General features: G+C 43.4%; 1 protein-coding gene across 1 annotated transcript in view; it reads right to left on the bottom strand.

The window, feature by feature from the left end:
* Positions 1-14,949, bottom strand: part of VGLL4 (vestigial like family member 4) — a 73,842-nt gene extending 58,893 nt beyond the window's left edge. Inside the window, exons 1-2 of the mRNA XM_041427559.1 lie at positions 14,912-14,949; positions 7,530-7,606 (exon numbers count right to left, since the gene is read on the bottom strand). Coding sequence (XP_041283493.1) covers positions 7,530-7,593 — 64 coding nt within the window. The 5' untranslated portion in view covers positions 7,594-7,606; positions 14,912-14,949. The remainder of the gene's footprint in view (positions 1-7,529; positions 7,607-14,911) is intronic.
* Between the last annotated feature and the right edge of the window lie 13 nt (positions 14,950-14,962).

Raw genomic sequence — 14,962 nt, 5'->3', positions numbered from 1 at the left:
CTGTTAGAGGCAAAAGAGCCACAAAGTGCTCTATTCCAACCCTTCCAGACACTTAATCCAGTGCTGAAATAAGTACCTGCACATTAAAAAAGAGTAGAGAAAGTGGTAAATATGCTAAATGCAAAGTCCTGCTGCAATATTTTACCTTCTTTGCTCTCCCCAGCTCTGCCTCGCTGCCACTTCCAGGAATGTCCTGTGTGCTCTAAAGGACATCCTGGAAAGCACCCTGCCTTTTTCCAGGCAGCCTGCAGTATTCCAATTAACAAAGAACTTTTTATTTCCTTTCTAAAACCAAATTAAACATGCCAAATAATATGTGCCACGGGAAGAACGGCCACATTTCCACTATTCCAGTTTCCACCCCCAGCAGAAACCTCCACAGACAAACCCTAATCAGGGGATAACTTCCCTGCATTGTTGGGAGCTCAGGCTGCAGCAAACAGGAGTTCTGGTAAAACAGGCAAATCCCAAGGGCAGCGTGTGAGAAATGACAGCCATGCAGCAGCAGCAATGACAGCCATGCAGCAGCAATGACAGCCACGCAGCAGCAGCAATGACAGCCATGCAGCAGCAATGACAGCCATGCGGCAGCAGCAATGACAGCCATGCGGCAGCAATGACAGCCATGCGGCAGCAATGACAGCCATGCGGCAGCAATGACAGCCATGCAGCAGCAGCAATGACAGCCATGCAGCAGCAGCAATGACAGCCATGCAGCAGCAGCAATGACAGCCGTTTCTGCACTGACAAGTCCCATGCGGGACGTGCCATTCCCTCAGCAGCCTGGGATTCAGCCAGCTGTGATTTTCAGAGCACTGCTCGGGATCTGATGACAAATCCCATCCCAGCAAGGAGATTCCTCCTCCTGCACTTGCCAGACAACATTCAGAGAGATAAAGTTTCAGCAAACACCATTTATTCGGGGGGGCAATGCCAGCAGCCCCCATATTTTATCCCAAATTAACAGCGGAGGGCTGAGGATGAAAAGCCACAATGGTGCGGCTCAGGAACATCTGGGCTGCCCGAAGGATGCTGTGCCTGTTTACAAACTGCAGGCAGCTGAACTTTTTAAAAATTCATTCCAAAGGAACACGCAGGCCCTTTGTTCCTGCAGGAATTTCCACCCCTCCACTGGCTCTGCTAATGGGGTTCCCCTCACCGAAACACATCGAGGCGCCAGGCAGACAATTGCCCCATTTTCCAGCCTATTTAACACGTTGAAAACATCCTTTTATTTTCCTGCTACAATAACCTCGGAGGGAAAAAGAAAAAAAAAAGAAAAAGGTGAAACTTTCCGGGGGTAAGAATAATTCATTGTTTTTTTAAAACAAAACAAGCCAAGCAAGCAGTTGTCCTATGTAACACTCGTGCTTCCAAGAAAATCCTAAAATTAATGGGGTGGCCCTGACAGCACTCACAGGAAGCTACTCTGTGAGAGCCTGAGAGATACAAACAGCTAAAGGTTTTGGAAAGACAAAAAGCACAAGGTCAGAAGTTCAGCCATTCAGATATTTTACTGAAGAGCAGCTTTACTGATCTTTAAAACAGTGAAGATATTCGTATTTTCTGTGGGGCTCATCAATGTAAAAGCAGAACACTCTGCATGTTATTACTCAGAGTTTTATTATTTCAAGCTTTTGGTATTCATACAACATCAGATGATTCAGGCTGCATCTCCAGGATTGAACCACTTCTGTTTTTTCATCATGTTATTACTGTGCTGAAACATCACATTTCCATACCTTCCCCCTCCCATTAAACAAAAAGGATGATTTATGTCATAAATTCCACTCCAAAACCAACTGCACTCCCTCCACCATTGATCAAGCATTACTTACATGACAAACTGATAAATGTACTTTTAACACCTCTCATGGCTGTTAAGAGATTACAAATGTAAATTTTTGCTGACGCTGCTCCTTAGAATTCAGGGCTTTTCCTCCAGGAAACTTCAGTTTCTCTTTTGCTGGACAGCAGAGAAAAGCTCTGACCACAAGCACAGTTGCTAAATCATAAAAACTGTCCCATTACTGAGCTACACATTAATTTCCACAATTAAAGGATCCAGGGTATTAAAATGAGTTGCAGAGCACCACCAGTCTGATCACATCCCTAATTTTTAAGGGTAATTTTTTGTGTATATCAAATATCTGCCTTTTCTCTGAACCAACCTGGCAAAAAGACGAACAAATCAATATTTTAATTTGCCATAAAGGAGGAAACAAACATCCATGTGGTGAATGCATCTATATTCATATTAAAAGTTATCCTGGAAAATTCTCACCACCCCCCCCAACCAAAGTCCTGAAGAAGTTGCCAAGCTCTAAATGAAAATTTGTGCTGGGCTGGTTGGTAAGAGACAGCCAAGAGCTGACAGACCCTGATTAAAAACCCCCAAACTCTGAAAGCACTCAGAAAAACCACACATACAAAATACTGTTAAATTGATTTGCAAAATACAAAATAAAGGTCTGAATTCAAGTGGTTGTGTTGCCCTCAACCAAGCAGAATTGCAGCAAGCATTGTTCAACAAAAACTTCATTACTGGAGGACTCCTGAAGTCACAGGAAGGAAGATTTTCAGTAGAAGCATCATATACAACCTTTTCATGGTAAGGGAAATTCTTACTTAGGCTACATTGGGAAAAGCCAAGACAGGGATTTTGTCAGTCCTTGTAATGACTCCCAGGTAAAGGAAAGAGCCCAACACTCTCCAAAGGAATCTTGAAGGACACAAACTTATTTTAGATGTCAAAAGAACTCTAAACTTGTTCCAGGATGCCCTTAATAAACCAACTTGATTCCCTTCCACCCCTGAAGCAAAAGTTCATGGATGAGCAGCAATACTGAAATTTCTCTTAATTCAGGATCCCAGACCTTTTCCATTCATTTCTTTGTCACAAGATTTGCTATTTGCACCTGTGGGTGAAACATAAACTACAGAGGGCACATCACATACTGGAAATCTTTCCTTGTTTTGAGTGATATTTTGCTATAGAATATTTCCTGTCCTTACACTACAATTCCTCCCAGTTCTACTCGGAATGGGGTGAAGCTGTGAACAGAAAATACACAAGGATTGGGACATGAAACTGCAATTTCACATCTGAGCAAAAATGCTGTCCTGTTTTTCTGAAGCAGATGAATCTCCAGAAAAAAAAGGAAAACAAACAAACAAAAAACCCCAGAACACACAACCAAACTAATGCTGGACAAACCTCACAATCCTCTAAAACCAAACTGCAAATGATCCTTGAGACTTCCCTCGTACCAACTGCATTCACAGATCAAATTCCATCCAATTCCTTCCAATTCCTCACTTTTAGTCACTCAGAACACCTTCAGGACCTGGGGAATTTTCAGTGCTGATGTAACTGTTCCCAGAGAAGGATGGAAGCTCTTTAAAGTGCTGCAAACATTGATTTTAAATCCTGCCTCAGGCTCACTGCCCATAATTTGCCATAAATTTACACAACAGTAGTGGGTGGGAAGTCCTGGTGATGCTGGAAATATTTCATCATTAACATCTTCAACACGAACAACAGCACTCAAGTCTAATTCTGCTACAAATACTGCTTTGTTTTTATTTAAAACAACAACCTTACAGAGCCACCATCTTCTTCAATCGTGCTAAAAAATAATAAATTCTCCTCAACCCAGCCTTGGAGCAGGATCTTTTTTTGGGATCAGCTATCCAAAACAAATAATCATTGCATATTTATTCATGAGGGGGTGGCAGCAAGCACAAAATTCATGTTCCTAATGAACTCCTGATAGCAGAGAGGAGCAGTAAGAACTGCTTGGTGGCTCTTGTCTACACCAGGATTTTATTACAAAGTGGATTAGGGCAGGGATTTTAAAGCACAGTAATTCTTCTGTACTAGAAATAACAACTGTATGGTCTGACTTAATTATTTGAAGTGGATTAAACTAAGCCACATAAAAGCAACTGTTGCCAAACAATAACAGTGTTCACAGGCAAGGAGTGTGGAATTGCAGTTCCAGGCTTCCCTGCACACATGTGACTGATTGAGCACGGATTCATCAAAGATAATTTTCTTTCTTTTAATGGGGTTCTCTATCAGTTTTGGAAAACATAAATCAAGGCTCAGCAGGTGTGGATTTGGTCCCAAGCATTAAAATGCAAAGTATTACCCAGGACTTGGTGGTGCCATTCGTGAGCTGTTCCCAAACCTTTCATTTCCTTCTGGAAGTGTATTTTCTCCTGTTTGCCCACAGCAGACTTTTTACCATATTACCCTAAGAGAGTGAGAAAAGACATGGTTTTTCTCATTCTTTACCACATTTTTAAACTGGCCTTGCACATTGCAGGGAAGTGTAAATAAAGTGTTCCTACAAATCCACACACGCTGAGTAGAAAGTGCTTACAAGATCTGCAAGCACAAGCCCTGATCACTGTTTTTCTTCACTGCTCTCTCAAAGTCGATGATGCTTTTAAAACTCTGTTTATGACTGAAAGACCAGTTCCCAAACCCTTATACCAGATATATAGGAAATGATAATCCTCCTCACTGCTTGAATACTTGCTTAAACCCTACCAGCTCACCCTGTGCTCTTCCAAAAGCAGCCAAGCTGAGCCCTGAGCAGATGAGAAATCAGAACAAACCCAGGCAGAGCAGAGCAGGGAGAGAAGAGTGCCGAGCATCTCACTGGAAGCTGCCAAGATCAAGTTTACCATAACCACCTTCTGTAAGGTTTAAGGCTGTGATAGCAACAAAACCCCAGCATGGGTGCACATCATAGAAATGGTTATTTCCTCTAAACCCCATCCCTGAAAAGATCCCAGAAAAACCCTCCAGGTAACACTAACAGATGAAATAATTGCACATTACCTATAGCTCCTCATCAGGGCAAACAGATTTTTTAAGGCCTTTCTTCCATTATTGACAAGTCAGAAATTAGTGACCAGCCTTTAACACGTCTGGCTAATAATGACATCATAGCCTGTCTTTTGTTCTGCCTTATTTTGCTTTTCAAAGTACAGCTCTACTGTAGAATAAACCTAAATAAGTGCTTCCACCTCCGTGGCAGGAGTTAAAATCCCAAAGTGCAGTAGCCATTCCTGCTCCATAATTAATCCTTCCCATGACACAGCAGTTAAATGTGGTTCATAAATTTTCATTGCTAACAAGTGCAGGATGATTTCAACTGGGAGCTGCTGAAATGCAGTTTATAGCTCTGAGCTAAACCAGAGATGAGCCTGAAAGCAGCACCCAGGGTTAACTCAGCACTGCCCAAGAACCTCCTGCCCAGGATGGAAGCTGGGGACCATCACTCAGTGCCTCTGCCCTGGGATTTATTCCTCTCTCTTTTCCTTTTCTCTTTGCATTATCATAAATATAATATTTTATTTCAATAACTAAATTGCTCTTATCTCAACCCACAGGTTGCACCCTTTTTTCTGATCCCTCTCCCCATTTCAGCAGGGCTGGCAAGTGAGGAGCTGCGTGGCACTTGTTGCTGGCTGAGGTTAAACTCATTTCTTTAAGTGCTGCTAAGTTGAAAAGTATTTGTTTTAAACAGCTCATGGTTTGTATACACAAAGACACTTCAGTATTACTTGGCCCCGCAGTGAGTGCCCATGGAGATAAGAGGATCCTTCACATTTCAAAGCATTAAATTCATAAATATTGGTAATATTGCTGCACTCCTGTCATTACTGGAATCACTGCAAAATTCTGTTTTAGACAAAGTGTGTGGGGATAGAGAAATACAGACAGCACCACTGCTAGAACCTCACTGAAAGCTCAAGGATGACAGCCAAATTCAAGATTAAAACTAACTTCTTTTTACCCAGAACAAGCTCAAGGGTAACTGCTAAATTCAAGATTAAAACTAACTTCCAAACTAACTTCTTTTTACCCAGAACAAGCTCAAGAGCTGACACAGAAAGGCACAGGCTCAGGGACAGCCCTGCTCATTCCTCTGCTCACTGCAGCACTTTGGGGTGCGAGGCAGCAGCACGGCAAGCTGGAGACAGCACAAGCTAGAAGCTGCAGAGTGGCATAAATCTAATTAAGTCTAAGTGGTAAGACTAAAGGAATGTAAATTAGAACCAGATACACATCAGCTCCCTCACATGCAAGTTGCACTGAATCCAGACTTCCTCTGGGTTCCCTAAATCCAACATTCCTACCCTGTGGAGCTCAAAATCAAACTGCAGTCTTAGGCAAGAGTTAACCAAAAAGAACCCATTTAAGCTCAAGAAAATTGAGAGTATACATTCAAAATTTACTTTTTAAAATGTAGCCAAAAGAAACCCCCCCAGGTCAAAATCATGGTTGAAATAATTTCCTCAAGGAGTTCCACAGCTGTTCATTTTACCAGTAATGGTCAGGGACTGGGGCAAATCAACCAAATCATCCCTCCACAGTGGCACCACTGCAAACCTGGGGCTCATCCAGCACAAAGAGAACGTGCAAGAACAGCAAAACCAACATTCCTTACAAAGCAGATTTGCAGCAGCAAACCAATTATTTTATTCAATATTCATTGAATAATTAAATAAAATAATTGAACAATTCAATAAAATTCAATTGGAGTCATCAAATCATTTTCAAAAATATATACAGCACAAAGGGACAAAGGAGGAAAAGCTGCATTCACCTTAAAAGGTAATTTTATGCACAGAAGTGACTTGCAAAAGCAGTTTGAAATTCAAAACCACCATTTTTCTAGTCAGAAATCCAAAATACCCTTTTTCTCCTGAGGTTGATACCCAAAGTGCACACACTACTCAGAAAGCACCAAGGACATTTCCTACTGAGCATGCAGGGAACAATCTCACCTGTGAACTGGCACTGCAGCCTGGCAGCACTGAAATTATTATTCTAACAAGAGTTAACCCATCTGAAACTCTTACCATGAATGGCAGCAGCAAAAATATTACCCAAATAATACCAACAATATTACCCAAATAATGGGCAACACGGGCCTCTGAGTATTTAAAAACCTCTAATTTCCTTTTGCTGGCAGAGAAAGGCAAATGAAGACTCATTACTAATGATAAAAGTCAACCTGAGAGTTTTTATCAGCTGAAATCTTCACAGCCCACCCAGTTATGAGTTCTTAAATGAGATCCAACCAAAATTATCTGGGAGTCTGAGTTCTCAACCTGGCCTGAGTTTGGCAGCAACTCCACCACAACTTTTTGTCTGCTAACAATGCAAATGCTACTGGGAAAAGAGAGGCACCTTGACATGAATTAAACACATTTTTAAATAAATTCATATGTATATTATTGATATTTTTATATCTGTATGTATAAATTATTAATTTTTTTTTAATCCAGTCATTCTCTCCTGCCCACTGGCCAATTTAAATGCAAGGTGTTGGGTTTGCACCTGAGGAAAACAACCTCTGAAGAGTTTCCTGCACATCTGTGTGGCCCTCAAGGCAGTTTCCTACACATCTTGGGCTCAGGAAAATTGCAGGCTGGACAAAAGCAGCCTCTAGGCTGCCCCACAGTGAAACACAAAGCAGCTGGGTCCAGCAAGGCAGGGAACTTACGTTTCTCATCATCAGCATGGACCAGAGATGCTGCTCTGGACAGCACATCCAAGGGAGTCTCCATTCCTCTCTGGATCCTGCAAAATTCAGAACCAAGGTTTCAGAGAGCAAACTGAGCACCCAGAGCAGACACACCCCAGGCTCACGGGAGCAGTAATGCACAGCAGCAAAAAGAACCAAAACCCCAACTTTGTGCTGCTCTTGTCTCCTCGCAGCAGCACAGGGCTGGTGCAAAGTGGCACTGCTGAAACTGGGAAATCAGTGCTGGCACTGCCCTTCCCACCCAAGGCGGCAGAAGAGCCAATTCCCAGGTGCTGGAGCTGCCACGCTGCTCACACAGGGGCAGCAGGGTTACCTGCTCCCCTTGCAGGGGGTTTGCCCCCCAAACAGCTCTGGAGAGAGGGACAACACCAAAGAGATTGTCCCTGTGATGCAGGGGCAGCTGGCCTGGCTGCCTGCGTGGCCACGGGCTGCTTTAGCTCCTCAGGATTCCAGAAACTTCACCTCCACACCCCCTGCCATGCCCAGCCCAAATTCTATCATTTCATTGAGATTTTCTTCACTAGCAAACACACAGTTGAACTCTGCATATGTGAGAAACCACACACAGAACTGGATTTTTTTCAGTCATAATCACACCTCAGTAGCTGCTTTTCCCTGGGTTTTGCCCCTTATAACGCACAATTTTAATTAAAAAAATTAATTCCCACCACATTAAAAGCACCTATTCCAGCACTACACCAAGCAACCAATAAAACTCCCACAAAACCAAGGATTGCATTGCAGCTTCTCAAAGCTTCACATGAATGGCTTCAAAACTAAAAAACATGCTTCAATATGAAATTCCAAAAATATGGAAGGGAAAGGAAGGAAGAGAATAACATTGTTGTCAAGTTGTTTTTTACTACAAGGCTAACAACTTATACGTGTTTCAAATCAGAAGGCAACAACACAGGCAGAACTGTTAAAAAAAATGGAGAAAGAGAAAAAAAAAACCAAGAACAACCAAATTTTGTTGAGGTTTTCCCACAAAAAAATTAGCAAGAATTTCACTCCTAAGAACTGTTTACTGTAACTTACTTTACAGTATGATTAAAAAAAAAAAAAGAAAAAAAGGTAGTGGCAACTGCAGAAATCTCAAACACATGTCCAGCATGTACACTGACTTAACAGCAAGCACATGTTTGGGAAGCAATTTCCTTGACTTTGCACTAAAACAATAAACTTCACCATCCTCACTCCCTCTTCCTAAATAAGTCAGACTTTAATCACAGACTTTAAAGCATAAGAGAAAGGATTTTAAAGTATTTGTATGTTGAAAAAAAATGTATTTTTAAGCTTAAATCTTATATTTTTAAGTTTAAATAATGAAATCCAGTAGGATTTCCACAGAGCAAAGTAAGAAGAGACAAATTTGAAATAACCAATGTACTGGAGATTAAAACATGTTTCTCCCTCCCTGCCAGAATCAGCTTTTGCTCAAGAACATTTTAACAGAATTTATAAAGTCAATTCACGCTTTAAGAGACAATACCTGTGGGCAAGAGGTTTTAGAACACAAGATCTTAGCTTATTTTACTATTTTGTCTTCATTAAACATTTCTTCCTTTCCCACCTGGCCACATCCTCCTCCAAAGCAAAGCCAAGATTTGGGAGAGGGCGTTCCCTGAGTCTCTTCAGCACCATTCCACTTGCCCCCCTCACACCCTGATGCTCCATTTCTTCCATATTTTCTGTTTGCTTGGACTTTACAGACCCTCTCACACAACTCCTCTAGCAGAGTTAAAATTCAGTCGGAATAATGATGTAACTTTGTCTGATCAGGGGATGCAGCTCCACCAGACTGAGATAACTCAGAATTCAGTGCTAAATTCATCCTACACTCCAAAGACAATAATACAGACATTTCTGGTCAAGTCTTTAGGAAAAAAAAAACAACCTTTCACAAACACCAATACAAAGGATAGTAAGAGATCTTATTAAAACCAAACTGGCTACATTAAGTTTCTTAAATACATTAAGTACTTAACTACATTAAGTTTCTTAATGTAGTTAACAAATTTTTTTTGGTAAAATTTTTAATGTAGTTTCAACTTTTTTTTCTTTCAGCTTTCCAGTAATTTTTAAATTTAAAGCCCAATCCCTTCCCAGACTGTGCTCCGAGTAAGAATTAACTGGTGACAGAAACCCACACTGGGAGAAGGAAACAGGAACCAAGTCTTCATCCAGTCCAGGAAATTAGACACTTTAAAAACAGCTTGACCAAAAGTGCCTCAATAGAGCTTTGCAGCTCTGTGTGTTATTAAAGCTCCCATCACGAGAGCTGCTGAGGTGTTCCCCTGGCATCAGGGCCTTGTGTTCCTTCAAAAGCTGCAATTCCCAGGGGGGAACCCCAGGTATTCTGGCACTTTGGAACAGAGAACAAAAATGACCTGCAAGGAGCTACACGCTGCCAGATTATTTTTCCAACAGTGTTAAATAGCTTTTTATCTCTAAATTAGACTAACAAATCAGTGATTATAGCTCAGGAAAGAAATACAGGTTGCCCAGGAGAGTGAGAGGAGAGATCCTCTCTTAGCTCCAAATTTAAAACTCTGATTTGGTCAGGGCAAGGTCAGAAAATGCTGCCTGGAATGGACAGCCCAGCCACCCTGGGGGAGCCACGTTTCAGAAAGGAACGACCAAAACCACTTCCCAGGCTTCCAAGAAATCAAAATTTAAAGAAAAAAAAATTAAAAACCATAAACACAGAAAACCACGCCAAAAAAAAACCCAACAAACAAAAACAAAAAACAAGACAAAATAACAAAAACACCCTATTAAGAAGGAGACCCTTGACCAAATCCAGTTATTTCTCAGTGGGACACCAACCTGTCTCTGCAGAGCCCAACCCTGAATTTTCAGGTGTCCCCACCACAGCTCAGCTCTCTTTCTCGGTAAGGAAAGGCAGGAGTGAAACACAGGATACAACTGCATTTCCCCTGCCCGCAGCTGAGTGAAACCCCCTGGAAACAGTTTCCCAAGTAGATCTCACAAATCTCTTTGTAACCAGTCTCACTGCTTCAGTTCAGCAGACAGGAGCCAAAAGCACTTTCACAAGCATTTTTATCTAGTGTTATTTCAAATATTAGTTTAATATCTTCCAAAGTGCTCTTATTTATCAGTTACTGCTCCCACCCAGCACTGCCCTGTTCTGTCCTCTCCCCTACACAGCAGCAAAGAAACATTCTGCAAAACACTAAAGACATGAAATGGGAAATCAGAGACGTCTGAGAGACTGACCTAAACTCTGACCCACCTGTCATTTTTAATGCAACACCAGAAGCACACAATACCCATTAGTGTAAAGAAACAGCACTTCATTCTCCCTCTCCTCCCCTTCATTTTCCCTCTCCTGACATTTTTGCAAGACCCAGAAACACACAGGGTACTCTCAGCTTTACAAATGTCTGATAATGTTTAATATTTGGGGGTTTGGTTTTTGGGTTTGTTTTGGTTTTTTGTTTTTTTGGTTTTTTTGGTTTTTTTGTTTTGGTTTTTTATTTTTGGGGGGGTTGGTTTTTTGGTTTTTTTGTGGGGTGTTTTGGCTTTTTTTTTTTTTTTTTTTTAGGCTCTAGGGAAGTGAAAGCTTTAGAAAATGAACAGTTGAGTGTTTTCAGGGATTTATGCAGCACCCTCCAAGCAGGGAAGGGACAAACCCTGAGGATGCATGTTCGAAATTCAGTTCACAGGAGCACCACTCACTCAGCCCAAGCAGAGACAATTGTTTAATTATTTAATCCCACCAAAGTTCATGTTCACAGGGGGAAACGTCAGGGAAGAGTGAGATAAAGAGAGGAACTTTACAATTGATTGTAAAAGCGGGGAGTGGCAAAGGGAGAGGAAGGAAGGAGAAGCAAAGATGATGTTTGGGCAGTGACCTCACACAGAGTTAGGATGGGTCTAGGACAGACCTGAGCTCCAGCCAGGGGCCAAAACCAAGGCCAAAAGTGGGTGATGAGAACAGGAGTGCAGGCACGACAGAAAGAGGATCTGGATACAATTTGGATATGGAATCCCAAAGATAACTCACAACGCTGTGAGAAACAACTGCTCACTTGGAAAATTTAAAGAGGTTTATTAAACCTTGACAAAAACACAGCAAAAGGACTAGATAAGGAAAAATTCACAGTGCTGGGAACCACAGTTGTCAAGGTTTAATAAAGCTTTTTAAATTTTCAAAGTGAGCAGTTTTCTTACAATGTGGGACTGACAGAACAGCAGCACACCTGAGGAACACCAAAAGCAGCCTCAAAGCTGCTGAGCCACAGCTGCACCTGCCAGGAGAGAAAGGCTGACAGAAAATCCTGCTGCTGGAATTCCCATCTGCAGAAATCACACAGATAAGGCTGAAGGGAGAAGAGCAGCATTAATAAACAAAGCCCACTAATTACAACCATGAAAAAACAATTAATGAGTAACAAGACACTTGAGAAACCACCAAGAGCCAAGTGCAGATAAACACAAGTGCAGGGAAAACAAGATGAACTGAAAAGAGTGGTCAAAGCAGCTCCCACCTGGGGAGAGACAGCCACAGAACTGCCCAAATTCAGACCCAGAAATGCCAAGAAGAAACAGACTCTGCTGATTTCAATGGAAGAGAGCGAAACTGAAGAGGAAATCCAAACACAATTGATCAGCACAATCAGTAAATCCACACAGGGAAAGAGTATAAAGCAGAAGTTTGATGCAAAATAGGCAAATATAATTCATTTTTTATGACAGGAGAGAGTAAAGCATATTTGCCCCATGAATGAGGACAAAGATAGACACGTTGTAGTCAATAATTTTCTCAAATAGGCACAATGCATTTAAATTTCTTCAGCTATGCTTGGACCAGAGCTTCTACTTGTGGACAGAAAAACCCTGTGTTGAGACAGCCATGTGAAATGTTAAAATGTGAAATGTTAACATGTGAAATGTTAAAGTGCTCACTTTAGACCATGATCACCAAGCAGCACTGATCATTCCTTATTTACAACATCTTGGGAGTAACTTCAGCCTATTTGGCTAAACACCACTTTTTCATTTTTTTATTTAAAGCATTTACCCCCTATTTTGGGGTTTCTTTAAACGATGCTTGTTATGCATGTGGAAAGTGTGTTTGAACAGGCAAATCTTCAACCAGAAACAACGATTTAACTCATCACACAGAAAATTATAAGCTTAAAGCAGAGCTTTGGTATTTTACCTCGTGCTTTTTTGTTGTCCTGCTACATAAATCCCCCTTGACAAAGCAACATTTTAAGAAGCAAGCTATTAGTAATTTTTGAAAGCTAAGAAATTTAAGGTGGGAAAGTCCAAGCTGACCTTGTCTTGTACCCACAAGATCACTCAGAGCATCCCAGGTGCTACACAACCTGCTGCAAACACATCATGAAACATTTAAGCACAGTAAAGAGAACAGAAGCAAAGCTCCCTTTTCCAACAGAAAGCTTCCAGGTGTGTCTGCAAACAAACCAAATAACCCCTGCAACACGGAGATGCCCAGAAGGTTATCAAAGCTGCTCGTGTGTAAATAAGAAACTGATGGTTTGTGATGTGGATGCTCTTAATTAACCCGCCCCAAAGGGCTGTACAGATATTTCCTATCCTATTTTAGTTGCCAGGCTAATTTCATAGCAGGCTGTCAGGCATCAGCAGCACTCCTGGGTGTCCAGTTCCTCCTCTAGGGTGGCTCTAAAAACTGACCCCATCCCACAGAGGGGTTCCTGAGCAGGGAAGGAAGAGCATCCTGCCCCAAAACATCCATCCCTGCTCCCCACAGCGTGCTGGGGGCTCAGCACAGCTGCTCCAGCCCAGGCAGCCCACGGGGAAAATGCAAATGTACAACAGGCAGGCCCAAATTCTACCAACAATGGGGAAAATGCAAGTGTACAACAGGCAGGCCCAAATTCTACCAACAATGGGGAAAATGCAAGTGTACAACAGGCAGGCCCAAATTCTACAACAACGGGGAAAATGCAAATGTACAACAGGCAGGCCCAAATTCTACCAGGAGTTAATGGGTCAGATCTGTATCTCTCTTGTGAATCAAAGCAGTTCTTGTAACTGAACCCCAAAAGCCTCATAGCCTGATCCCCAAAAACCAGATTATAACTGTGTGTCGATAAGAAGAGATGTAGAGAATTCAAGCAAAACACATTCCACTTTAGAAGCCTCACAAGTTCACAGATAGGAAAATACAAATAAAGGGCCTTCAAGTCTGGAGAAGAGCCTTAACAAGTTTATCATTAAGGCAGGAGAAGGATATTGCTGCCCAATTTTACAGAGTTTTGGATCTAAGGGTTCTCAGTAGCACTGACTGCAAAGAGTTTCACTCAGGTTTCCCAAACTGCAATTTTGTTTCTCTGGGAGGAACACTCTCTAAACAACTCTCTGTTCTAAAGTCAGAGAAAAACTAATCAGAGACATCACCCTGCAGGAGAAATCCTGGAACTCTTGATCAGCCAAGTTCTCTTTGGTGTAATTAAAAAAATTAATTATTTCTCCTTCCTGATAATCCCGAAGCACCAGCACAGCAGAAAGGAAGTGAGCTGGCTTTACGGGTTCTCCACTCCAGTGGGAACGGGTGTTAAATTCCCATTCATCCACTCTCAGAAAAGGGATGCACTGGCACCAGCGTGGACAGCTTAACTCAGGGAATTAATTACTGCTGATCACATCTGGGGAACACGCGGCCAGCGTGACACCACGCCGCTGAAGGCTACAAAAACTCCCCGCCAAGGGAATAGAAAAGATGCAGCGCCAAAAGCCTTCGCAGCGCCCTTGGGACGCGTTCTAGAAGGCTTCACCTCTGCTGCCGATAGAGCGCCGGGGATTTTCCCTGCAGGAAATGCCAAAAGTGCAACAAAATGCCAAGCTGCGAGCTCCAGACAGCGGCAGCGCCCCGGTGCTGTCCCGGTGCTGCTGCCGGGGGATATCCGCGGGCACGCTCCTCCGGGGCTGCGCCTGCGAGACGCGGCTGCAGCGGCCGGAGCGGGACCTGCCCCGGGCCGGGGGAGAGGATTGTCCCGGGCCACGGGGAGAGCGGGACCTGCCCCGGGCCGGGGGAGAGGATTGTCCCGGGCCACGGGGAGAGCGGGACCTGCCCCGGGCCGGGAGAGAGGCTCCCTCCCCGCCTGAATCCCGACACCGCCGGGAGGTTCCCCGGCCGCCGGCAGCGCCCGGCTCGGCGCGGCTCCCGCGGGGAAAGTCCCGCGGCGCGGAGAGGACGGGCCGGGGCAGCCCCGTCCCAGCTCTGTCCCAGTCCCGTCCCAGCTCCGTCCCGCCCGCCAGCGCCGCTCCCTCCGCCCCCGCGGCCACCTGTGCGCGCTGTCCCCGCGCTGTCCCCGGGCACTCACCGGCGCTCCGGGCGGTGCCGGTGCCGCAGCGCGGCCGCGGCGCCCCGCGGG

This window comes from Onychostruthus taczanowskii, unplaced genomic scaffold (genome assembly GCF_017590055.1).
Source record: "Onychostruthus taczanowskii isolate IOZ18803 unplaced genomic scaffold, ASM1759005v1 scaffold116, whole genome shotgun sequence".
Lineage (NCBI taxonomy): Eukaryota > Metazoa > Chordata > Aves > Passeriformes > Passeridae > Onychostruthus > Onychostruthus taczanowskii.
Note: the sequence above shows the minus strand (reverse complement) of the source record. Positions and strands in the feature narration are given on the sequence as shown.